At 42.6% G+C, this 25,346-nt stretch overlaps 1 protein-coding gene across 1 annotated transcript in view; it reads left to right on the top strand.

Moving 5' to 3' along the window:
- The window catches only part of LOC134345081 (multiple epidermal growth factor-like domains protein 6), a 372,539-nt gene that overhangs the window by 326,494 nt on the left and 20,699 nt on the right, over window positions 1–25,346 (top strand). Inside the window, exons 26-31 of the mRNA XM_063045213.1 lie at window positions 2,500–2,628; window positions 2,730–2,858; window positions 5,950–6,078; window positions 8,545–8,673; window positions 11,968–12,099; window positions 13,332–13,460. Of these exons, the coding sequence (XP_062901283.1) occupies window positions 2,500–2,628; window positions 2,730–2,858; window positions 5,950–6,078; window positions 8,545–8,673; window positions 11,968–12,099; window positions 13,332–13,460 (777 nt within the window). The remainder of the gene's footprint in view (window positions 1–2,499; window positions 2,629–2,729; window positions 2,859–5,949; window positions 6,079–8,544; window positions 8,674–11,967; window positions 12,100–13,331; window positions 13,461–25,346) is intronic.

Genomic DNA, 25,346 nt, shown 5'->3' with positions numbered 1-25,346 from the left:
TGGGCTTGGACTCCGAGCCAGAGACTGGACAAGGACCACAGAACCTGGGTCTTGATTCGGGCTCGGACCCCGGAACTAGGCGAGGACATGACGAGGCTAGGGTTCTTTGAGGCTCGGCTTGGTTAGGCCCTTGAGTATGGAGCCAGGACTCCTTCTTATAGCACAGGGCCTGGACCGTTTCTAGGATGCAGGGCCGGGATGCTGACTAGGATACAGGACCGGGATGACTGCCGAGGAAACTGTCAGGGATTCAGATGGAGAGGGGCAGGGAACAGTCCAGCCTCAGGGTAATGGCAAAAATGGCCTGGCTTACCCAACAGAGGTGGGGACAGGAAAGGACAGATCGAACCGCAGGGTAATGGCAAGCACAGCCTGACGTACCCCACTGAGGCGAGGACAGGAAGGGAGCTCAAACCAGGGTGGTTCCGAGTCTCGGGGCAGCCAGCAGCCTTGGTTGGCTACGGAAACAGCCAAATCCATATCCAGCTCGGAGTGGCAGACGGCCACTCAGCTGGCCCCAGAAACGGCCGTATCCATACCATGATGACTGCTCCGACTAGAGACAACAAGGCTCCATGAAGCAGTGGTCCTCCAACCAGGCCTAGAGATCAGGAATGGCTGCTGTAGCCTTCCACCGGCGGGTTGCTCCAAGGGGATACTGACGAGACGAACCAGCCCCCACACTCGATCCCAGGGCCACTTATATTCCCAGCCCCAAGATGAGCATCAGGTGCCTATGATTAAGCCCAAGTGAAACAAGGGACAGCTGGAAGACCCGGAGTCCAGAATTCATGGACCGGACCGTGAACTGGAGCGCAGACTTCACGGACCGGATCATGACACTTTTGCCTTCCTCCCTTCTTAAAGAGCGGAGTGACATTTGCAATCTTCCAGTCCTCTGACCATGCCAGAATCAAGTGATTCTTGAAAGATCATGACCAATGCGTCCGTTATTTCTTCAGCAATCTCTCTCAGGTCTCTGGGATGTAGTCTATCTGGTCCAGGTGATTTATCCCTCTTAAGACCATTGAGTTTGCTTATCTTGTCCTTTGTAATAACAAAGGCACTCTCTCCTGCTCCCTGACACTCATGGATCTCTAGCACACTGCTGGTGTCTTCGACAGTGAAGACAGATGCAAAGTACCTGTTACGTTCTTCTGCCAGTTTTTTGTCCCCCATTATTACCTCACCAGCATCATTTTTCAGTGGTCCAATATCAATTCTCACCTCCTTTTACTCTTCATATAACTGAAAAAAAACTTTTAGAATCCTGTTTTATATAATTGGCTAGCTTGCCCTCATATTTCATCTTATAGCATTTTTAGTTGTCTGTTGTTGGATTTTAAAGCTTCCCAATCATCCAACTTCCCACTCACTTTGCTACCTTTTACGCCCTTTCCTTGATGAGGAAGGGGAAATATGACAGTGCTGTTAAGTTGCTTTTCACTTATATTGGTTTTAGTTTATCATTGTCACATATACTAAAATACAGAGAAAAGCTTTTGTCACATTCTGTCCATTCAGATCAAATTATTACATGATGCATTGAGGAAGAACAAGCTAAAACAATAACAATGAAGGAAAAGTGTGTAACCGTTACAGAGAGAGTGCAGTGCAGATAAACAATAAGATGCAGGATCATAATGAGGTAGATTGTAAGGTCAAGACTCCAACTTTTCATACTAGAGAAATGTTTTCAGCATCATTAACAATAAAAAAAGCATCTACTGCTTTTCCAGCATATACTGCCATATTCTTCAGAGTTTGTCATCAAAATATCGGTTATAATCGATACCTGTACCCGACTTGAAGCCCAAGAAGAGTTTATTCATCATAGATAATAGTTTAATAAGCAATTGGAGTTCTGAACAACACCACCTTCAAACTAGATTTATCTTATAAGGCTACCTAAATAGGTCTAATTTCGTTTAAACAATCTGACCTTCTCCAGCCTTGTGGCTCCGTTGTAAAATCAACCATATAAGCAATTGGCAGTTTTGCAGTTTTAATTCATGTTCACTGCACAAAAATCAAGATTGTCTCAGACTCACCTAGATTCAGGCAGCTCCATCATGGGTTTTAGTCACCTCACCAAACGGCAATACCTCAGCAGCGCCAGTGACCCGGGTTCATTTCCCACAGTAATCTGCAAGGAGTTTGTACATTCTCCCCTTGACCACGTGTTTCCTCCCACATTTTAAAGATGTACAGGGCAGTAGGTTAACTAGTAACATGGACGCAATTGGGCAGTGCAGGTTTACTGAACCTGTTACTGTGCTGTATCTCTAACTATTAATAATAATAATAATTAATGTAAGCTATGTCAGTGATTTTGATAACAGCTTAATGGATCTGAGGGGAGTCTTCTTCCTTTTGTTGTACTATATTTGCGTTGTCTCTGCTCCAACATTACCCAGATAATTGATTTAAAAAGAGGAATGTTGCAGAAGATTTCCACCTTACCAAATTTTGTACTTACTCATTTTTCACTGCTGACAGGATGCCCTACTGGGTTCTATGGAAAGAACTGCCTGCAGCCATGTGTCTGCAGGGACTCAGCCCAGTGTGACCCTGTGAGCGGAATATGCACCTGCCCCAAAGGGTGGACCGGAATCGCTTGTGAGCTGGGTGAGTGTGTGATCATAAGTGAACCTGGAGTGAAAGCAATGGAGAAGTATTGTTCGTTGTGAGGGTCTGTGTACCAATCCAGCATTGTGCTTGCTATCCAGAGTGTGAAGAAGGACGGTTTGGTGAAGACTGTCAGCAACAGTGTAGCTGCAGGAACGGGGGAACCTGTGACCGACACTCTGGAAAATGCACTTGCAGACCCGGCTGGATCGGAGAAAAATGTCAAACTCGTAAGTAAAAGTTGTGGTTTCTTATTGTTATACCAGACCAGGGACGAAAGCAAATGCCATCCATCGAGAGATTCATGGTGGATTCCTATCAAGGTTAGTTTGTAACTGGACTTGCTTATTTTTCTTTTAAATTTCTCTTCCTGATCTCCCGCTGGTTTCTGGACTGTTGGTGATTGTGAAAGGACCATGAAGGCATCACCTACTAGTGCAACTATGTGAATTGTTTTTGAATTTATCAGAGGGTTGCATTAAATAAAGAAGCTTTCATTAGTTTTGCTAGCTCTAGAGTGAACTCCTCTGTTGTGTAGATGGTAAAGATTCCAAAGCACTTGCTTGAAGAAGAAAAAAGAGTTTTGCTGATGTACACTCTGCTCACACATAACTGCACGGCCAAACACTCAAGGAATCCCATCATCATGTTTGACAATGACACGACAGTGGAGAGATTCATCACCAACGACAATGAGATGGCGAGGGTAAAGAGCTTGAGGCCTGGTGCCAGGCAAATATCCTCTTCCTTATGTTGACAAGACAAAGGAGGTGGTTATCAACTTCAGGGGAACTCACACTCCTCTTTACATTGATGGCACAGCTATGGAAACTGCAGCAGTTTCAAACCCCTGGGAATCACAGTCAACAAAATGCTGGAGGAACTCAGCAGGCCAGGTAGCATCTATGCAAAATAGTACAGTTGACATTTCGGGCCGAGACCCTTCGCCAGGACTCATCACTTTCAGTGTCCCAGACCACATCCTGTACAGTCAAGAAAATTCTCCAATGCATCTATTTTCTGAGGAGACTGAAGAGAGGTGAGTTTTGCACACCCATACTGATGCCGTGCTACAGGTGCACAGTAGAGCATCCTAACAAGATGCATTGCTGCTTGGTATGGAAGTTGCACTGCGGCGGACAGGAAGACTACAGCAGGCAGTCAAAACTGCCCAGTACATCACTGGCACCAGCTCTCCCTCCATCAAGGAGGATATATATCCTGCAGGGTGCTGGAAAAGAGCCAGTAACATTATGAAGGATCTCACCCACCCTGCTCGTGGACTGTGTGCCCTACTACCACCAGGGAGGTAGCACCCACACCAGGACCACCAGACTCAAAAACAGTTACTTTCCCCAAACAGTGAGGCTGACCAACACCTCCACCCACTAACTCCACCACTACTTTATTATTTCCCGTCAGTCACCTTATATACATCCTAGCCTCACTTTATGGACGCACAGTCAACCTATGCCCATAAGCTATCTCGTGTATTCACATTTATTGTCTGTGTTTTTTGCTGTTATTGTGTTCTTTATCTTTCTTTTTGTGCTGCATCAGATCCAGAGTAACAATTACTTTGTTCTCCTTAAAGCTGTGTACAAGAAGTGATATTAAGCAATCTTGAATCTTGAGCTGGCTGAATTAAAGGCTCAATTGCACAACTGGTAACCAGTAGTGTAATGGACCCATGCAGCTCTCCTTCAAATCCTGCTTCTCTGCAGCTTTGTCACACTAACTGGCAGTTTCCTCAGCAAAATGTCCGACTTCTTATCAAGTTCTCAATAACACCAATTTCAGTCACTCCTAACAATCTCCCTTAAGTTTGTGTACTATGCTGATTCCCTTAATCTAACTCCACACACTCAGAGGTCTTTAACTGAGCAGTTCTTTATTTCTGTGCTCCTAGATCTTTCTGGCGCACACAATACTTGGTAAGTGGTTTATTACTGACACATATATCGGGAGACTGTGAAAAGCTTCTATCTGCTTGCCATCCAGTGGATTATTCCATACATAAGTACCTCGAGGCAGCACAAAAGGAAAAAACAGAATGCAGAATGCACTGATACAGTTACAGAGAAAGTGCGGTGCAGCTCGGCAAATAAAGTACAAGGACCACAAAGGGGTAGACTGAGAGATCAGAAGTTTATCTTTAAGTACATGAGGTTCATTGAAAAGTCTGATAACAATGGTGTCAAGGCAGTGTTTGGGTCTGGTGACTCATGATCCCAGGCTGTTATATCTTCTCTCCGATGGGAGAAGGGGGAAGAAATAATCATTGGGGTGGGAAGGGTTCTTTGATTATGTTAATTACTTTTCCAAGACAGCAGGAAATGTAAAGAGAGTCAATGAAGGAGAGGTTGGTTCCCATCAGTGTCCATTTCCTGTACTAGAGAAACTTGTATTCATCTCACTCACTAACTCTTTGACCACCTGTGATGGGATTAACTCTATGATTGACTCTTCCCCAGCCACCTTGCCCTTTTCATGTGCTGGAAATACTTAGGCCACCCCGACAGACACAATAAAAGCCAGCTGTAGATTTAGGTGTGTCAGCCTGCCTGACAACTGGTGATACTGAGTGATATCAACAAGCAACACACATAGAAGTTGCTGGTGAACGCAGCAGGCCAGGCAGCATCTCTAGGAAGAGGTATAGTCGACGTTTCGGGCCGAGACCCTTCGTCAGGACTAACTGAAGGAAGAGCTAGTAAGAAATTTGAAAGTGGGAGGGGGAGGGGGAGATCCAAAAGGATAGGAGAAGACAGGAGGGGGAGGGATGGAGCCAAGAGCTGGACAGTTGATTGGCAAAAGGGATATGAGAGGATCATGGGACAGGAGGCCCAGGGAGATAGAAAAGGGGGAGGGGAGGAGTGACATCATTGGCAGTTCTGGTTGTGCGTCTGTTTCTAATGGCCCTTTACAACACATGCCAGGCTTCATTCAGTTTAGGGTTCAGTTTTTCCATCAGGCTTCCTCGGGACTTGGACTCTTCATTTCCTTTGATGTTATAGCTCAGCCTAGCAGTCAATAGCAGACTGACACACGTGAATTGAGCAGCTTGTATAAAATTTTACATGGTCCAGGCTACATTCACTTCTCACTGCTGCCACCTGGCAGGAGGTATAAGAGCCTTGGGTCTCATACCACCAGGTTCAAGAGCACTGTATAGGGAGTACGTACTGTGGGTAGTATCACCAGTACAACACGTTGTTCCTGTGCTCAAGATGGAGTTAGTCTCTGGTGTATTGTGGTGCTAATATTGAAACTGCTTTGTCTCCACTGTTCGATGAACCACTGTCTGGCTTGGCCTTCCAGCTTGCCCGGCAGGATATCACGGTGAACTCTGTGAGGAAAGATGCGAGTGTGAAAATGCCATTTCCTGTCATCACGAGACAGCAGTCTGCCAGTGCACCCAAGGGTGGCGGGGGAAGAGATGCGACAAACGTAAGTAACGACCTTGGGTTTTCGCAGAGTGTGAGACCCAGTTACCAAATTACAGGGCAACATTCAAAATAAGGCAATGTTTGTCTAGGCCACAGCGAGTGTGGCTGGATATGCAGTCATATTATGGTGGTTAGAACTACCAGGGTATGGTTTACAACAACTGCTCTTGGTAATATTAGCCTGTTGGTGAAGAAGTACAAAATCAGAACACCAGGATGTTAGTGAACACAATCTAAGATGCTGGCAAATTAGCTGACATTACCATGTCATATGCAGTATAGGGCTGGATTTTATCACTGTGATGCTATTGGCTTTTCCTACCATTGCACAATGGAGCTGGCACCACCTTTGGGATTTTTGTGCCTGCGTAGTTGAATGTGGAAATGTTGAGGTTTCAGTCGATAGTTCAGTGCTTCTCCATGGGCTATCCAATTCCATAACTTTCTCCAAAGCTGACAAGAGAACATAGAACAGTACAGAGCCTTTGGCCATTTTTCTTTCTTTCATGTATCTATCTAAGAGTCTCTTAAATCTCCCTAATATGTCTACCTCTACCACCACGCTAGCAGTGTGCTCCATGCACTTAAACACCTGTCTCTGACGTCCTTACATGCTGTCATCAAACATCTTAAAATTATGCCCGTCATGTATTAGCATTGCTGCATGGAAAAAGGCACTGGTTGTCCACTCTATTTATGCCTCTCATCATCAGGCGATCAGTAAACTGATTGAAGGTTATATGTTCATAAACTATTGTCACTAGATTTCATCCAGAAATGAATTTTTTTTCTGTGTAGTTTAAGTTTCTATTGGACAAGCTAGAATTAACATGTGGCAAATTCTCTGGCCCTGTGTCCATCATAGCTTTGTTAAACAATTATCTTGAAATATAAAGGTGTTTTAAGACACCAGCATATCATTTCAATCATGTTAGTGAAATTTCATGCTTTTATTTTAATCATACCTGTCTGAAGTTGAGTTTATTGTCATATGCACAAGAACATGTATACACAGGTGCAACGAAAAACTTCCTTGCAGCAGCATCACAGTTGGCCAAGATCTGAATGGTTGAAGGGAAATAGTTGTTCTTGAACGTAGTCGTGTGGGAATTCAGATTTCTGTACCTCCTGACTAACGGTAGCTTCAAAAAGATAGTGGGGATTTTTGATAATAGATGTGTTGCCTCCCTGAGTAGTGCTCCTGTATATGATACCCAGGGAGAGAAGTTCCCTTGATCTGTTGGGCAGAGTCACTATTCTTTGCAGCTTCTTACATTCCTGTGCATTCCGTAAGATCATAAGACATAAGAGCAGAATTGGCCCATTGAGTTTGCTCTGCCATTTGACCATGGCTGACTTATTATCCCTCTCAACCCCATTTTCCTGCCTTCTGTCCATAATCTTTGATGCCATTACTAATCAAGAAGCAATCAAATTCTGTTTAAAATGTACCCGGTGACTTGGCATCCATAGCCAATTGTGGAATGAATTCCACAGATTCACCACCCTCTAGTTAAAAGAAATCCTCCTCATCGCTGTTCCAAAGAGACATCCTACAATCCTGAGGCTGTGCCTCTAGTCTTAAACTCTTCCAATACTGGAAACATTCTCTCTATGTCCACTCTGTTTGGGTCTTTCAATATTTGGTAGGTTTCAATGGAAATCCCCCTCACTCTTCTAAGCTCCAGTGAGTACAGGCCCAGGGCTCCTCATATTCAAATTAGCAACCCAGACCATAATGCAGCCAATTGGAATACTTTCAACAGTACATCTGTCGATGTTTGTTAGAGTGTTCAGTGTCAAGCTGAACCTCTGTGACCTCCTCGGAAAGTAAGGACACTGGTGAGTTTTCCTTATGATTACATTTGTGTGCTGGCCCAAGACAGGTCATCTTATCTATTAATACCAGGAATTTAAAGCTGCTGATTTTATCTCTGAGTGAAGACTGCTGCATGCTCGCCTCCTTCCCCTTCCTGAGGTTAACAATCAGCTCTCTAGTTTTGCTGACAATGAGTGAGAAGTTGCAATTGTTTACTGATACTTCATAACATACTGATAATACTAACTAGAACTTGGAATTTTTACTCCCCGTTTTGGTGTCATTTGCTGGAAAGCAGGTATCCTTTCATACTGAGGCCTGGCCACTGACATTAGTGAGGGGGGTAGGGGAGGAACGGGTGTCCATAGTTTTCTGTGGTATGCCCATTTACAATGCAAAAAGAAAAAAATCCAGCAGGGAGTGATTTTTCATGAGGACCCCTGATCTTTAAAGGAAGGTACACTGTATTCCTCATCTATCCGTGCTTTTAAAAGCCTAAAAGTCCTGATGATTAGTGGCTTGAAATGAATTTACTTCATTTTGCAGCTGTCATATCAGTAGCTACAAACCTTTTGAAGTTACTTACTAAAGGACAAAAGTTTCTGATTCAGTAGCGATCCTCTAACACATGTTTTATGTCTCCTGCAGCCTGCTTGCCTGGTTACTATGGAGAGGACTGTGACCAGAGATGTGACTGCCCGTCTGGCATTGCCTGTAACCATGTGACCGGAGAGTGTGGTTGCCCTGTCGGATTCACAGGCAATGGTTGTGAAGAAAGTAAGGATTTAATCCAATCAGCAGAAAGCCGAATTTTTCACTCCTCAGTCCAGATGAGGAAATTGTAAACTTTGTAGAAAATATACGGGAAAAAAAAATCAAAGGCCATTTGGCCCATTTTCTTATGCTAGTTGGAAAAGGAATACCCAATCAAATTCATATTCCATCACGAGTTCTGTAACCCTGCAGATCACAGTACTCATCCAAGTATGTCCAAATGTGATGAGTGATTTAGCCTTTCCCACCCTATGGACCATGAGTTCAAGAGTTTCTAAATAAAAAGGTATTTCCTTATCTCCTCTCTAATCTTTTTAATTAATGTAATTCTGTTTTGCCTATTTTGAATTCCTCTGCAAAGGGAAATAGATCTTCCCTCTTTATTACACGCCACAATCCCTCATAACTTTATACCCCATCGTATTGAATTATATAAGATCACAAGAGGCCAACGTAGTGTAAACTACTAAAACAATCTGAGGTGATCCAATCATTCTCAGTTGAATCCTGGCAATATTTTCATATACCTCCACAACTTCTCCAGTCCAATTACATCTTCCATGTAATGTGGCACTCAGAGCCAACCCAGTACCCAAAGTGTCATAGATAGGGGCATTCCCTGAATTCTATGTCAGTGAAAATGCCTGGATAGAGGCATTTCCTGAATTCTGTGTAAGTGAAAATGCCTTAGACTCTCTCTTCATTCCTCCCCCACTCAACTGGCAGAGTAATTAAACAAATTCACAAATAAATTCCCAGAAATACCGGGGGACAAGGAGTCAAATGAAAAGGAGGATTTGAAGAAAGGAGTATTAAACAAATTGTATTGGAGAAGTTAACTGGTTCTCTGAGTGAGGCATAGGCTCTTTGAGGTTATTTTGAGAAGCTGAGTGACTGAACAAATACTTGGCCAATACAGTGTAATATGGATATCAACGTCAGGCGCAAAAACTGAAAAGCAAAATATTATTTAAACAATGATGGATTGGAAAATGATATTCAATGGTTTGCATGCCCTTGTGTATCCGTCACTGAAAGCACTTATCCAAATGCAGCAAGCAGTTAAAACAGCAGATAGCATGTTGACCTTCATTGCAAAAACTTTCAGTACCGAAGTAAAGATTCCTTACTACAAGTCAAAGTCAAGTTCATTGTCATATTTAACACAGTAACAGGCTCTTCCAGCCCAATGAGCCCATACTGTGGAATTACACCATGTGACCAATTAACTACTAACCGATATGTCTGTTTGGAATGTGGGAAGAAACTAGAGCTCCCAGAGGAAACATGCACAGTCACAGGGAGAATGTACAAATTCCTTACAGAGGAACAAGTATATGTATACACATACAGAGAAAGTGCAGTGCAGGAAGACAATAAGGTGCAAGACTATGATAAGGTAGATTGTGAGGTCCAGAGTCTAACTTATCCTACAAGAGGTCTGTTCAGTAGTCTCATAACAGCAGTCTAGTGGCTGTCATTGAGTTTGGTTATATGTGCTTTCAGGATTTTATATCTTCTGCCCAATGGGAGAGGAGAGGAGAGAGAATGTCTGGTGTGATGGGTGGGAGGAGCAGGGGTTGCTGTTCTTTGATTATGCTGGCTACTTTACTAAGGCAGCGAGAGGTGGAGACAGAGTACACAGAGGGGAGGCTGGTTTCTGTGATGTCCACAACTCTCTTCAGTTTCTTGTGATCTCCCGAGAGCAGCTGCCGTACCAATTCATGATGAATCCAGATAGGATGTTTCCTATGGTGCATCAATAAAAACTGGTGAGGGTCAAATGGGACATCCCAAATGTATTTTTTTCCGCTGAGGAAGTAGAGTCTTGTGTGATGTTCTTATTTACTTGCAAATTAAAGATATACCAGCCCTAGAGGTTCTTCAGACTGATTCCTGGGATGGCTGGATTCTCATTTGAAGAGAAATTAGATCACGAATGAGAGGGAATCTCACTGAAATGTAAAAAAAAATTCTTACGGTGCTAAATAAACAGGATTAGATGTTTTCCCTAGCTGGTGATCTCTAGAATGAGGGGGTCACACCCTGAGGATCTGTATGACAGAAATGAAGAGAAATGTTGTCACTCAGAGGGCGGGGAGCTTGTAGAACTCTTTACCACAGAATGTGGTGGAGTTCAGGTCACTGAACATATTTAAAAAGAAGGGAGATAGGTTGCTAGACACAGAAGACATCAAGGGATAAAGGGAGTGCATGGGAATGGGGTATTGAAATAAAGGATCAGGACTGATCAATTTGAATGGTGGAAGAAGCTTAAAGGGCTTTCTTCCATATATGTACGTTGAACCTTTATCTGTCTCTTCCTAATAGTAAAATCTACACTAATTGTCCCTCTAACATTAGGCAGTAGTTGACATTTTGCCCCGAACTTGCAGTCAATGACTAGCCACCAAAACTGTGGAGCAGTGTAAAATCCACTTAAGACTGTGCAGCTCACCCCCTAATTAGACAATTCTCAACTTATTGCCACATCTGGCTGCAACCTAATGCATTTGGTGAGTAATACTGACCATCATCTACCTCATCTTTCCCATCTGATGTGCACTCAGTTTTCAGAGAATGGTGACTCTGGGTGCTTTCTATTTGGGCACTATGACTCCTTTTTGTTACAAGGACACAAGCTATTGCAGTAGGCTCCCAAGCTCTTCGATCTTACTCTGCCTTTTAATATGATTATGACTGACCCTCTGCTGGCCAATCTCTTACTAATGCTGATGTTTTATAAAGAACGTGGGAACATTTCCAACAGTCCATCACAGGCAAAGCCCTCCACACCATTTGGCACATCTCCAAAGAGCACTGCCACGGAAAGCAGCATCCATTATCACGGACCCCCACTCTCCAGGCCATGCTCTCTTCCTGCTGCTGCCATCAGGAAGGAGGTACAGGAGCCTTAGGTCCCACACCTCCAGGTTCAGGAACAGTTATTACCGTACAACCATCAGGCTCCTGAATCAGAGTGAATAACTTCACGCACCTCAATTCTGCACTGGTTCCACAACCAATGGGCTAGTTCACAAGGACTCTACAATTCCTGTTCTCGGTATTTATTTACTTATTTTTATTATTATTGTTGTTTTTATTTGCACAGTTTGTCTTCTTTTGTGCAATAGTTGTTTTTTGTTTATTTGTAGTTTATTGTTGATTCTATTGTATGTCTTTGTTCTACTGTGAGTGCCTGTGAGGAATGAATCACAGGGTAGAGTTTGGTGACATATATGTACTTTGATAATAAATTTACTTTGAACTTTGAACTCCCTCTGGATTGACTTCCAGGTTGTCCTCCAGGCACCTATGGGCAGGACTGCAACCAGGTGTGCCAGTGCTCAGGAGTGAATGAGGAGTGCCACCCTGTCACTGGCCGCTGCATCTGCCTTCCTGGCTACCATGGGGCCCAGTGTGATCTCCGTATGTACTCAATCTATTTGCAGAATTCATCGCTGCTTTGTGGGAATCTGTCAGTTTCTGCATCCTCTGGTCTTGCTTTAGTTTGTAAACATCAGCTTGCAAAATCATTAAAATGAAGGCACTAAGTGTTCATTCTTATAATAATTCACCCCAAAGAGAATTTTCATTCATATATATTGCTCTAGTATTATATAAATTACATTTTAAGAAAATATTAACTTAAAGTAAACAGACCATTTTAAATAGTTAATATAGTTATTAAGTCTGTGTGTTAACACTCTCATTATTAAATTTGTATTTGTGAAACTCATTTGAACAGACTCCTAATGATTGGCTGTATTACGTCTACCTGTGGCAGGGCAGCATTCATTATAAACCAGTCACTATAGAAGCCTTTCCTTTAATGTCTTTTAGATATTTTTATTGGGTAAAAAGTTCTCAGGCCAATACAAACATTTGAGTATGCGTTAGGGGCAAACTAATTTGTGATATTAATGTGATCAGGTAAAGATCCATAATCTGTACAGCTAATGTATTTGAGCCGTAATTCCACATCCAGTTTGAGATATTAGAGTCATCATTATTGAAGATAAGTTAGTGACTCACAAAATAGCCAGCAGGAGCAGGATTTATTTATTGAAAACACAAGAAATTCTACAGATGCTGGAAATCCATAACAATATACATAAAATGCTGGGAGAACTCAACAGGTCAGGCAGCATCTATGGAAGTGAACAAGTATTCAACATTTTGGGCTGGTGTTCAGCTCACTGGTCATAAGGTTTACTTGCCTCTACGCTGAACTGAGGCGATGGCCTGCACCTAGTAGGCTCCTGGACCGGCTGCGGCAATGTACTGGGTTTGTGGCCATGATCTTCAGTTGTGAATGTTATTTCTCATTATTATTGTTTGTAAAATTTGTTTTTATTTTTCTACGCCTTGGGTGCCTGGCGGTCTTTCTTGACTGGGCTCTATATGGTTTCTTTGCTGCCCATAAGGAAGTGAATCTCAAGGTTGTATCCAGTATACATAATTTGATAATAAATGTACTTTGGACTTTGACCTTTTGAACTTTGAGACCCTTCTTCAGCACCCTCAGTCCGAAATGTCAACTGTTTGTTCATTTCCATGGATGCTGCCTGACCTGCTGCGTTCCTCCAGCATCTTGTGTGTGCTGCATTCATTTATTGAATGTGTCCATGTAAAGGGAAATGAAACCTTTTGCCCTTCAGAATGTCCAGAGGGAACCTATGGCCCATACTGCCGAGAGAGATGCAAATGTCAGAATGAAGGCTGGTGTGACACTGTAACTGGAACCTGCAGCTGCCCCCCTGGACTTATTGGAGCTGATTGCACGATTGGTGAGTTATGCAAGTCCTAAACATCAATGAAAAATCACTTAGGAGAATAACAAGTGGCTGAAATTAAACCAGAACTTCGTTTTTTTTTGGTAAATAATTGTGCTGTAGTGAAAACATTCCACTGATGTATTGATTGAGCCAAGATATGTTTATTTAACATCAAACATTCTGACATCTCATGTCACATATTTTACATAACTTGTGAAGCTGTCTCTGTGCTGATGCCCTTAGGCAGTTCAAATCAAATATAATATTGACTGGACCCAGGGTAAATTTTCCTCTGTGTAATGTCCAGTGAGCTTTTTGGCCAGAGTTCATTGGAAAAGAACACTGGCAGAGATGATGGCAAGTAGCAACAGCTGGAATTTCTGGAAGCAATTTGGAAGGCACAGGACAGATACATCCCAAAGAGGAAGAAATGTTCTAAAGCAAAGATGAAACAATCGTGGATGACAAGGGAAGTCAAAGGCAGAGGCAAAAAATAATAGGAAGTTAAAGGATTGGGAAGCTATTAAAAACTAACAGAAAACAACTAAAAAAGTCATTAAGAAGGCAGAGATGGAATACAAGAGTAAACTAACTAATAATATTAAAGAGGATACCAAAAAGTTTCTTCAAATACATAAAGTGTAAAAGAGAAGTGAAAGTGGATATTGGACCGCTGGAAAATGATGCTGGAGAGTTAGTAATGAAGGACAACAAAATGGTAGAAGAACTGAATAAGTATTTTGCATTAGTTTTCACTGTGGAAGACACTAGCAGTATGATAGAAGTTCCAGTTGTCAGGGGTCATGAGATGTGTGAGGTTACCATGACCAGAAAGAAGGTTCTTGGGAAACTGAAAGATCTGAAGGTAGATGAGTCACCTGGATCAGATAGTGTACACCCCAGGGTTCTGAAAGAGATGGCTGAAGAGATTGTGGAGGCACTAGTAATAACCTTTCAAGAATCACTAGATTCTGAAATGGTTTCAGAAGACTGGAAAATTGCAAATGTCATTCCATTCTTCAAGAAGTGAAAGTTATAGGCCAGTTAGTCTAACTTCAGTGGTTAGGAAGATGTTGCAGTTGATTATTAAGGATGACATCTCAGGGTAATTGGACCACATGATAAAGTAGGCCGTAGTCAGCCTGGTTTCCTCAAGGAAAAATCTTCTCTGACAAATCTGCTGGATTTCTCTGAAGAAATAACAAGCAGGATAATAATGGAGAATTGGTTGATGTTATGTATTTGGATCTTCAGAAGGTCTTTCACAAGGTGCAACACATGAAGCTGCTTAACAAGCTACGAGCCCAGGGTATTATAGGGAAAATTTTAGCATGGATAAAGCAGTGGTTGATTGGCAGGTGACAAAGAGTGGGAATAAAGGGAGCCTTTTCTGATTGGCTGCCAGTGACTAGTAGTGTTCCACGGGGGTCTGTGTTGGGACTAATTCTTTTTATGTCATATGTCAATGATGTGGATGATGGAATTGATGGCTTTGTTGCAAAGTTTGCAGACAATATAAAGATAGGTGAAGGGGCAGGTGGTTTTGAGGAAGTAGAGAGCCTACAGAGGACTTAAGCAGATTAGGAGTATGGGCAACAAGATGGTTGATGGAAAACAGTGCCGGGAAATGATGGTCATGCACTTTGATAAAAGAAATGAAAGGGTTAACTATTTCCTAAATGGAGAGAAAATACGAAAAACTGAGGTTCAAAGGGACTTGGGAGTCCTCGTGCAGAATTTCGTAAAGGTTAATTTGCAGGTTGAGTCTGTGGCGAGGAAGGCAAATGCAATGTTAGCATTCATTTCTAGAGGACTAGAATATATGTATAAGCAAGGATGTAATGTTGAGACTTTATAAAGTACTGGTGAGGCCTCACTTAGAATATTGTGACAGTTTTGGGCCCCTGTCTTAGAAAGGATGTGCTGAAATTGGAGAGGGTTCAAAGGAGATTCACAAAAACATGATTCCAGGATTGAATGGCTTGTCACATGAAGAACGTTTGATAGCTTTCGGCCTGTATTCACTGGAATTCAGAGGAATGAGGTGTGACCTAACTGATACCTATCGAATGGTGAAAGCTCTCGATAGAGTGGATGTGGAGTGGATGTTTCCTATGGTGGGAGAGTCTAAGACCAGAGGACACAGCCTCAGAAAAGAGGGGTGTCCTTTTAGAATGGAGATGAGGAGGAATTTCTTTAGCCAGAGAGTGGTGAATCTGTGGAATTCATTGTCACAGGCAGCTGTGGAGGCCAAGTCTTTATGTATATTTAAGGCAGAGGCTGATAGATTCTTGATTGGCCAGGGCATGAAGGGATACAGGGAGAAGAGCAGGAGATTGGAGCTGTGAGGAAAATAGGATCAGCCATGATGAAATGGTGGAGCAGTCTTGATGGGCCAAATGTTCCTATATCTTATGGTCTTTCATTTCAGAAAGCAGGTCTGATCATAGCAACAGGACATCATTTGAATTGTTTTGTAAAAGATTCAGTGATGTCTTTGTCCACTACCACTTTTTGAGACACGATCATAAGATATAGGAGCAGAATTAGGCCATTTGGTCTGCTCTGCCATTTCATCATGGCTGATCCATTTGCAACTCAGCACTTACCTCCTGCCTTCTCCCCACATCCCTTCATGCCCTGACTAATTAAAGATCTATAAACCTCTGCCTTAAGTATACCCAAAGACTTGCCCTCTACAGCCGCCTGTGGCAATGAATTCCACAGTGTCACCTACTCTATCTAAAGAAATTCCTCCTCATCTCCATCCTAAAAGAACAATCCTCTATTCTGAAGCTGTGCCCTCTGATCTTAGACTCCCCAGAACACAGCAATACTGCAAGTAAAGGAGAGAGGATGAAGAATTATGAGTATATGATTGAATAGGTTGACATGCATTGCATTACTTACGGCATATAGACTTGGGAGCATTGAGACCAAGGAGTAAGAATCTTCTCAGGTGATGATATTAGCTGTACATTAGTCCTCTGGAATATGGTTCTATGAAACACAATAGAACTGATGTACAAAAGCAAAGTTCGATCTTCAGCATTGCTGCATTTTATATTTAGTGCCCGCGACTGCTCACAAAATTCCACCTCCATAGCTCATTCCAGCCTCAAGCAGATATGTGTTCACCACATAGATCAACGTAGACTCTGAGTTCTCTATTTTGGAGTTACTATTTTATGAAGTCTTTCTAAGTTAATGAGATGCAACACTGACTTCCACCTAGAGTGATCTAGAAAACCCAAAACTCAGAAACTTAGCTCTCTTTTCAGCAAAGGCTAGCCACAGCAATAACGTGGGGAATGGGTAGAAGTATGAGAGATGGTTGATGCAGAAGAAGTCACAACTGCTCACCAGTGAAACCATAACCCCTTACCACTCACAACCGTCAAGATTGTCAGCAACTTCGAACAAGTTTGACTTTCAAAACCAATCAGAAACCAATAAAACTTATTTTAAAAAGTGGAAGCTAAAATACATGTACTATAACAACATTTATAGAGTCATAGAACACTATAGCACAGAAACTGTCCCTTCAACTCGTACAGTCCTTGCCAAACTATTAATCTGCCTAGTTCCAATGACCTACATTTGGATCATAACTCTCCATACCTCTCCCATCCATGTACCCATCCAAATTTCTCTACAATGTTGAAATCAAACTCGCATCAACCATCCACCATGAAAATGCTCCAGCAGTTTAAAATACAATGGAATTTAATTCCCACAATACCTGGCTGCTATATCCCTTGCTTAGAGTAAAAGGGATTATCTTCCCTTCTCCAGGTCTAATTCTATATGGCAGTGATGTTGATGGTGAATAGTGGAGAATAACTGTACGTTTGTACTCCTTGTTCAATCTGATCTGGGAATCGTGCTGGGAAAACAGAATGCAGAAGATGACAACAATGTTAGGTTCTTTACATCTGCATAAATATCTGAAAGTTGGTCACAACTATATGAGAAACTCTCCCCAATTATGTGGGGGTATGAAGATATTTCCTTGCAAAATCTGAGTTGATATATTAAATTCATTATTAGATATGATATTCTGTGTCCAAAAATAGTACAGTGTAATAATCTGTCTGCTCAGGGTTATCTGCTAGACTCCTATTAATAAAACCTTTACAGTTATCATGTGTTAGAGAATTCCAATCTAGCATCATGAGGTGAATTCTACCCAGCTGCTGAAGTACCCGTGGCCTGGAGTTAGCATTACATTACTTAACAATTTGCTTAACACTGAGTCAGGGTAAAAGCTGTCTGCAATGGTGAAGTTACTGGAGCATTGATTGTCCCATATTTGGACTTGACTTTGAATTTGGTGCCATCTTCAGGACATTCAGCACAGTAGCAGCATCAAACTGATAGATCAGTCTGTTCACCTGAAAAATAAGTAAACATAAAAGCTGAATTTCTAACAATGATTAAGAATGTGTTCAAATTATGTTGCTGAAAAGAATATAAAGATAGCTGCCTTGTAGGGGTCCCTTGGAGTGCGAATGACTTGCTTCCATTTCCAGTTCTCAGAGTTTGGAGGTGAGAACACAAGACAAAGGAACCGCATTAAGCTATTCAGACCACATAAAGGGTTAAAGTTTATAATTAAATCACTGAATCTGTGTGGATTGCCCCTGGAAAAATTGCAACAGTACATCTTGTAGAGAGCCATGGGTTCACTGAATAGAAGTCTCCGTGTCTGGACATGAGTCTCAAGATGATTTCATCTTCCTTTGGTCCTCTAACTATGTGCTGCCTAAGGTGCCTTTGACCACTTGAATCTCCCGGACAAGATGTAAAATTGTGCCAATGATCTGGTAACAACAGCGGCATGCGATTTGCACATCGAACCATGCAGTAAAATGGTACCTGTGTGCTCCCCACTAAGAGACACACGGGCAGTTCCCAACTACCATGCCGTTGCTGTGTTCGTCACAGGGAAGTGCTTTGGAGATATTGGTACGATCTCCCCAAGGTGGCTACAACATAGCTGCAGAAAAGGTCATCGCGGAATGAGGGAAAATGTGCAGTAGGTGGGAAAGACACTCTGCTCTCTGTCTGACTTTCCACTATGCAGTGGTCTGACCTAGGTGACCTCCTTGTTGCAGGCTGCTTGAGGGGCTGGTTGTTGCAGAAGACACCTCAGAATTGACTTTAAAAAAGGCATTGTAATCAGTAAAGGGAGCACCACTGGAGCATCGTTTATATTTAACCAATTGGACAATGAGTTGGACAACCCACATCAGGGTTGTGTAAAAAGTGCTACTTTTGAATCAGGAAGGTGATCGAGATTTTAAAGGCAGAGTTTCACCGCAGTTACTCTTGGTTGAAGTGAAACCAATCAGCAAGGGGCAGTGTGTGAAAAGAGCAGCCTTTCAGTCAGGTCTGCGCTCAAGATTTAAAAAACAGAGCTTCAAGCCACTTTTCTCAGAGTTGGACATTCCACATCAGGGATGGTAATTGAATTTTTAAAGGCAGAGTTTTGCAGCAGTTTCTCTGAGTTGAGCAGCGACCGATCAGGAAGAGGGATTCATTAGAAAGGGCCAATAAAAATAATTCAAGTGCAAGTGGAGTGGCCATTCTTTAGAGTGGCTTTGGCTCATCAGGTTTAGGTGACATCAGACTTGGGTGAGGTAAGTTGTCTTGGAAGTTACTCATTTTCTGAACCTGTTTGTTCATTCCTCATCAATTAGTAGTTCACTGAGAATGGCTCCAGGAGTACTATTTTGTACTCTGTGTGGGATGTGGGAAGTCTGGGAGATCTCCTGTCTCCCAAATAAACACATCTGCACCAGGTGTACAGAGTTGCAGCTCCTGAGAGAAGATATTAAGGAACTGTAGCTGCAGCTTGATGAATCTCAACTCATATGGGATAGATATGAGCTACTGGGTGGTAGTTACCCCTAGGTTGCAGGAGACAGGTAACTGGGTGACTGTCAGGAGAAGGAGAGGAAATGCACAGCCAGTGCAGAGTACACCTGAGGCTGTTCCCCTCAACAAACAACTTTAGATACAATTGAGGGGAATGACCTAGCAGGGGGAGCCACAGTGACTGGAGCTCTGGCACTGAGTCTGTTGCTGTGGCTCAGAAGAGCAGAGAGATGAAGAGGCCTGCAGTGTCGTTAGGAGATTCCTTATTCAGAGAAACATAGACGAGGTTCTATGGGTGTGATAGAGATACCCTGATGGTATGTTGCCTCCGTGGTTCCAGGATCAGGGATGTCTCGGATCAGATCCATGGCATTCTCAAGGGCGAGGGTGAGCAACCAGAGTCTTGGTGCACATTGACATCAATGACATAGGTAGACAAGGTGAGGAAGTCCTGAATAGAGGTTTTAGGCAGTGAGGTAGAAAGCTGAGAAACAGCACTTCCAGGGTAGTAATCTCTGGATTGCTGCCTGTGCCACTTGCCAGTGAGAGTAAGACCAGGATGATTTCGCAGGTGAATATGTGACTGAGGAACTGGTGCAGGGCGTAGGGTTTCAGACTTATTGATGATGATATCTTCCGGGGAAGGTACGACCTGTACCAGAGGGATGGGTTACACCTGAACCCAAGGGGGACCAATATCCTATGGGCAGGTTGGCTAGAGTTTTTTGGGTGGATTTAAACTAATTTGGCAAGGGGATGGGAACCAGTGATAATGCTGAAGAAGAGGTAGTCGGTTTACAAACAAAGGCGATGTGTAGTGAGACTCCCAGCAAGGTGAGACTGATGGTAGGGCAAAATTGCAGTCAATGGGATGAGTTGCAAGGTAAAAGGTGAATACAAGACTGAAGGTTTTATGGTTGAACGCACACAGTGTTTGGAGTAAGGTCGATGAACTTGTAGCACAGTTACTGATTGGCATGTATGATGTTGGTATGATGTTGTAGGCATTACTGAATTATGGTTGAAAGAAGATTATAGCTGGGAGATTAAAGTCCAAGAATATCAAAAGGAAAGACAGGTAGGCAGAGCGGGTGGTGTGGCTTTGTTGGTAAAAAATGAATTAAATCATTAGAAAGGGGTGACACAGGGTCAGAAGGTATTGAATCATTGTGGGTAGAGCTAAGGTACTGCCAGAGTAAAAAGACCCCGATGGGAGATATATGCAGAACCCCAAACAGTGGTAAGGATGCGGTCTAGAAGTTACAATGGGAGATAGAAAATGTATGCCTAAAGGGCAATGTTACAATAGTCATGGGGGACTTCAATATGCAGGTAGATTGGGAAAATCAGAATTTCTAGACTGTCTACAAGATGGCTTTTTGGACCAGAGGACGCAGCCTCAGAATAGAGAGGTGTCCTTTTAGAATGGGGCTGAGGAGGAATTTCTTTAGCCAGAGTATGGTGAATCTGTGGAATTCATTGCTGCAGGCAGCTGTGGAGGCCAGAAGGTTGGGTGTATTTAAGGCAGAGATTGATAGGTTCTTGATTGGACATGGCATCAAAGGTTACGGGGAGAAGGGCGGGAACTGGGGAAAAAAGGATCAGCCATGATTGAATGGCAGAACAGCCTCGATGGGCAGATGGCCTAATTCTGCTCCTATGTCTTATGGTCTTATATTGAAGGCAGAGGTTGATAGATTCTTGATTGGTCAGGCATGAAAGGATATGGTGGGTGGAGGGAGGGAAGAGATTGGGGCTGAGAGGAAAAATGGATCAGCCATGATGAAATGGCAGAGTAGACACAAAGAGCCAAATGGCCTAATTCAGCTCCTGTACCTTATGGTCTTATGGTCTAATTGAAATTGAGTCCTGTGTGCAAGACTCAGTGTGCATCTTATTGCCATCTTGTTTCTAATCGCTCTGTAATACGCTGCTAGACTTCACAAAGTTTCTATGACTGGAAGGAATCCGTGCTGTGTGACTTAAAATGAATTTCAGTGCATGACTGACACGTGAACACCTGAACCAGTTTCCCTTTCACAAACTCCATCTTTTACAAATGAAACTGCTTTTCTAAGAAAATTACGCACAAATAGGTCAAATTTCTGGAAATGGAGGTTATCAGTTGTATGCAGTTACGGCCGAGAGTTTTGATGGTTTGGCTGTCATTACAACCACAGATTCCTGGCTGTTTCATAACTGAGCAAAACTTCAAGTTAATTTAGAGCAGGACTTCCCAACGTTGTTTTATGCCATGGAGACTTACCATTGACTGACAGGTCCGTGGACCCCAGGTTAGGAACCACTGATCTGGAGTGACACACTTTCACAGCTTCAGTGAACTGGGTTTAGTCCTGACTTCTGATAGTGTCTTTGTGGTGTTTGTGTTTTCCCTGTAACAGTGTGTTTTCCAGGTGCTCAGTTTTCCACATCTGTCTCAAAACCACGAGGGTTCGTAGGTTAATTTGCCTCTATTTGTGAGTGGTAGAGTCTGGAGGGATTTTTTGTGGAGAATAAAATGAGTCTGGGCAGGATTAGTGTAAACGCATGTGCTTGGTGGTCCCTGCTGGCACTAGGCTGATCTATTTCTGCGTTGTAGTGCTTCATAATTCAATGTTTATTCATTAAGTGAAGTGTAAGCTGCAATCCAGAGCAGCATTTCTTTCTCATCCCTCATTTCTCTCTGCCCTTGTGCAGGTGTTGATGAGGTATCTCCTTGAACTGCAACAGTCCTTCCAGTGAATGCTCTTGGGTAGTGTTGTCCAGCATGTATACCCAGTCGTCGTTGTGGCTATCCCTCGAGGTCAAGGATGATGGTCTTCATTCGGTCGATCTAATTATGGGCTCTCAAGTGGCTTCTGAGTCCAATCTTGACTTTGAAAGTTCTTCCGCATTCAGGACAGGTAGTTCCAGATGGCAGATCAGGCTTTGGCTGTTGCTGTTTCTCTTTCCATTTTCTTCACTTTTCATCTAATTCTGCACAGCACATCTGTTGGCTTCGAAAGTTGCTGTTCCTTCTCGGATGATGGCTTGCCAGAGTTTCTTGTCCTTGGCATTGGTTTCCCAATTGTTGATGTTGATGTTACATTTCTTCATGTTGGCTTTTAAGACGTCTTTGAATCTCTTCTGTTGTCCACCTCTTTTATGTTTGCCTTCTTTAAGCTGATGGTTTACCCAGTGATGGTTTATGAATGGTGATGTACAGTATTTTAAAGTTAGGACATTATTGGCCTTGGAGGGGAACCTGCTGGTTGTGGTGTTCCCAAGCACAGGCTGTCCTTGTCCTTTTGAAGTAGGAAAGATCAATTTGTAAATGAAAAATTACTTGTGGATTACTTCAAAACTTTCTGTGGCAACTTTTGTTCAGTTCTGCACAATGGAACAAAATATCCATCAAAGGGCTTTCTTTCTCCCTTTCTCAGCTGCTAATCAATAGTGAGCAGAGCTGTAGTATAGCAAGTACAGTTGCTGTCCCACAAATTTAAGCTCAATCCTCCCACGTGCTGTGTAGAATTTGTATATTGTGCCTGTGACCACATGGATTCCCTTCGGGTGCTCCGGAATCCACCCACAACCCAAACTTTGCTTCCCCGATAAGTTAGCTATTTTTGATAACTACATCCATCTTCTATCTTCCATAAAACATAGGAGCAGAATTAGGCCATTCTGCTGATTGAGTCTGCTCCACCATTCAATCATGGCTGATTTATAATTCCTCTCAACCTACTTTTACAGCTCAGAACATCAGAGTTCAATTCCAACGTTCCTTCGCGTATGTGTGTCAGTTTCCTCTGGGTGCTCCAGTTTATTCCCACAATCCAAAGATGTACTGGTAGTAGGTTAATTGGTCATTGTAAATTGTCCCATGATCAGGCCGAGGATAAATCAGTGGGTTGCTGGGCAACACAGCTTGAAGGGCGAGAAGGGCCTGTTCCACCCTGTATCACCAAATATATACACTTTGACATCCTTACTAATCAAATGGTGCCTTAAATATACCCAATCAATTGGCCTCCATAGCAGTCTGTGGCAATTTGTATTCCACAGATTTGCTACCCTCTGGCTAGAGAAATTTCTCCTCATGTCCATTCTAAAGGGATGTCCTGCTGTTCTGAGGCTATGTCCTCTGGTCTTTGTTTCCTACCATATTGGAACCTCTCTCTCTACATCCACTCTATCTAGACCTTTCAATATTTGATAGGTTTTAATTAGATCCCCTGTGATTCTCCTAAACTCCAGTGAGTACAATCCCAAAGCCATCAATGCTCCTCATATGTTAACCCTTTCATTCTCAAGATCACTCTTGTGAACCTCCTCTGCACCCTCAATAATGCCTGCACATCAATTCCTAGCCCAAAACTGCTCACAATACTGTAAGTGTTGTCTGGCCAATGTCTTATAAAGCCCCAACATTACATCTTTGCTTTTAAATACTAGTCCTCTCAATATGAATGCGTCTCTACTTTCTTAGGAGTTTACAAAGATTCTGCATGTCATCTAAAACATTGACAAACTTCTATAGATGTGCAGTGGCAAGAAAATTAACTGACTGCATCACAACCTGGTAGGGGAACACGATTGCCTTGACTGGAAAAGCCTACAAAAAGTAGTGGATACAGCCCACTAGTATCTACTACTAATAAAGCCCCCCCCCACCCCACAATTGAGCACATTTACATGGAGTGTTGCCACAGGAATACAGCATCCATCATCAAGGACCCCAACCATCCAGGCTATGCTTTCTTCTCATTGCTGCCATCAGGAAGAATGTACAGCAGCCCCAAGATGCAGAGGAACTAGGTTTAGGAACAATTATTACCCTTCAACCATCAGGCTCTTGAACCAGAGAGGTTAACTTAACTCACCCCATCACCGAACTGTTCCCAATACCTATGAACTCACTTTCATAGACTCTTCATTTCATGTTCTCGATATTTATTGCTCATTTATTATTACTATTATTTATTTTTCCTCTTTCCTTTTTTGTATTTGCACAGTTTGTTGGCTTTTGCACATTAGTTGTTTGTCAATCCTGTTGGGTGCAGTCGATCACTGATCCTATTGTGTTTCTTGTATTCATTATGAATGCCCACGAGAGAGTGTACCTCAGAGGTGTATATGATGACATATGTACTTTGAACTTTGAACATTGCATTTGCCTTTCTTACTACCAACTCAACCTGCAAGTTAATCTTTAGGGAACCCTGCACGTAGACTCCCAAGTTTCTTTGCACCTCTTAATTATGAGTTTTCTCCCTGTTTAGAAAATGGTCCACGCCTTTACTCCTTCTATGTGCATGACCATACACTTCCCTACTCGGTGTCTTCCAAAACACCTACTATCATCTCACCTGTTCTCCTTGTCAGTTTTGGCTCAGTTGTAGCATTCTTCATCAGGATGAAAGCTCCCTCAAGAGTTGTGCAGAGATTCTGTCCTGACATCTCACTGGGAGGGTGCCAGACTGTCAGTTAAGTTATTTATTTACTATTTGTTTCCTGCCCTCTCAGCTGGCCATTACAAAGAGTGGGCAGTGAGCTTACTTGTTCTCCTAATCAATATTTACTGCTTAACCAGACTCATTATAACAAATTGTCTGATCATTTATCTCCTTACCATTTGTGAAGCCTGGTTGTATCCAAACTGGATCCTGTCATTGCCCAGATTAAACCATTATTTATGAGATTAAGAGTGCTTCACTGGCGGTGAGACACATTTCTGAGGTGCTAATGAGCTATTTAAAAAAAAGCTGAGAGAACTGAAATAGGTTAATTGGTTGTACAGATTTAAGGAAATATTTTGAAGATTGGCTGCTGGCACCTTGCTGGAAAGTGATGCATCTCATGAATATTCCATTTGTGACCCACCCAGTGACTTTAGTCTGGGAGTAGAGAGAATAGGATCAATCCAGTGTGACAATGGAAAAGTGTGTATGGAACCAGAGGACATAGCAGAGGTACTTAATAAATACTTTGGTTCAGTATTCACTACGGAAAAGGATCTTGGTGATTGTAGGGATG

Source organism: Mobula hypostoma, chromosome 4 (assembly GCF_963921235.1).
Source record: "Mobula hypostoma chromosome 4, sMobHyp1.1, whole genome shotgun sequence".
In the NCBI taxonomy this organism is placed as follows: domain Eukaryota; kingdom Metazoa; phylum Chordata; class Chondrichthyes; order Myliobatiformes; family Myliobatidae; genus Mobula; species Mobula hypostoma.
This window is presented reverse-complemented; position numbering and strand designations above follow the sequence as displayed.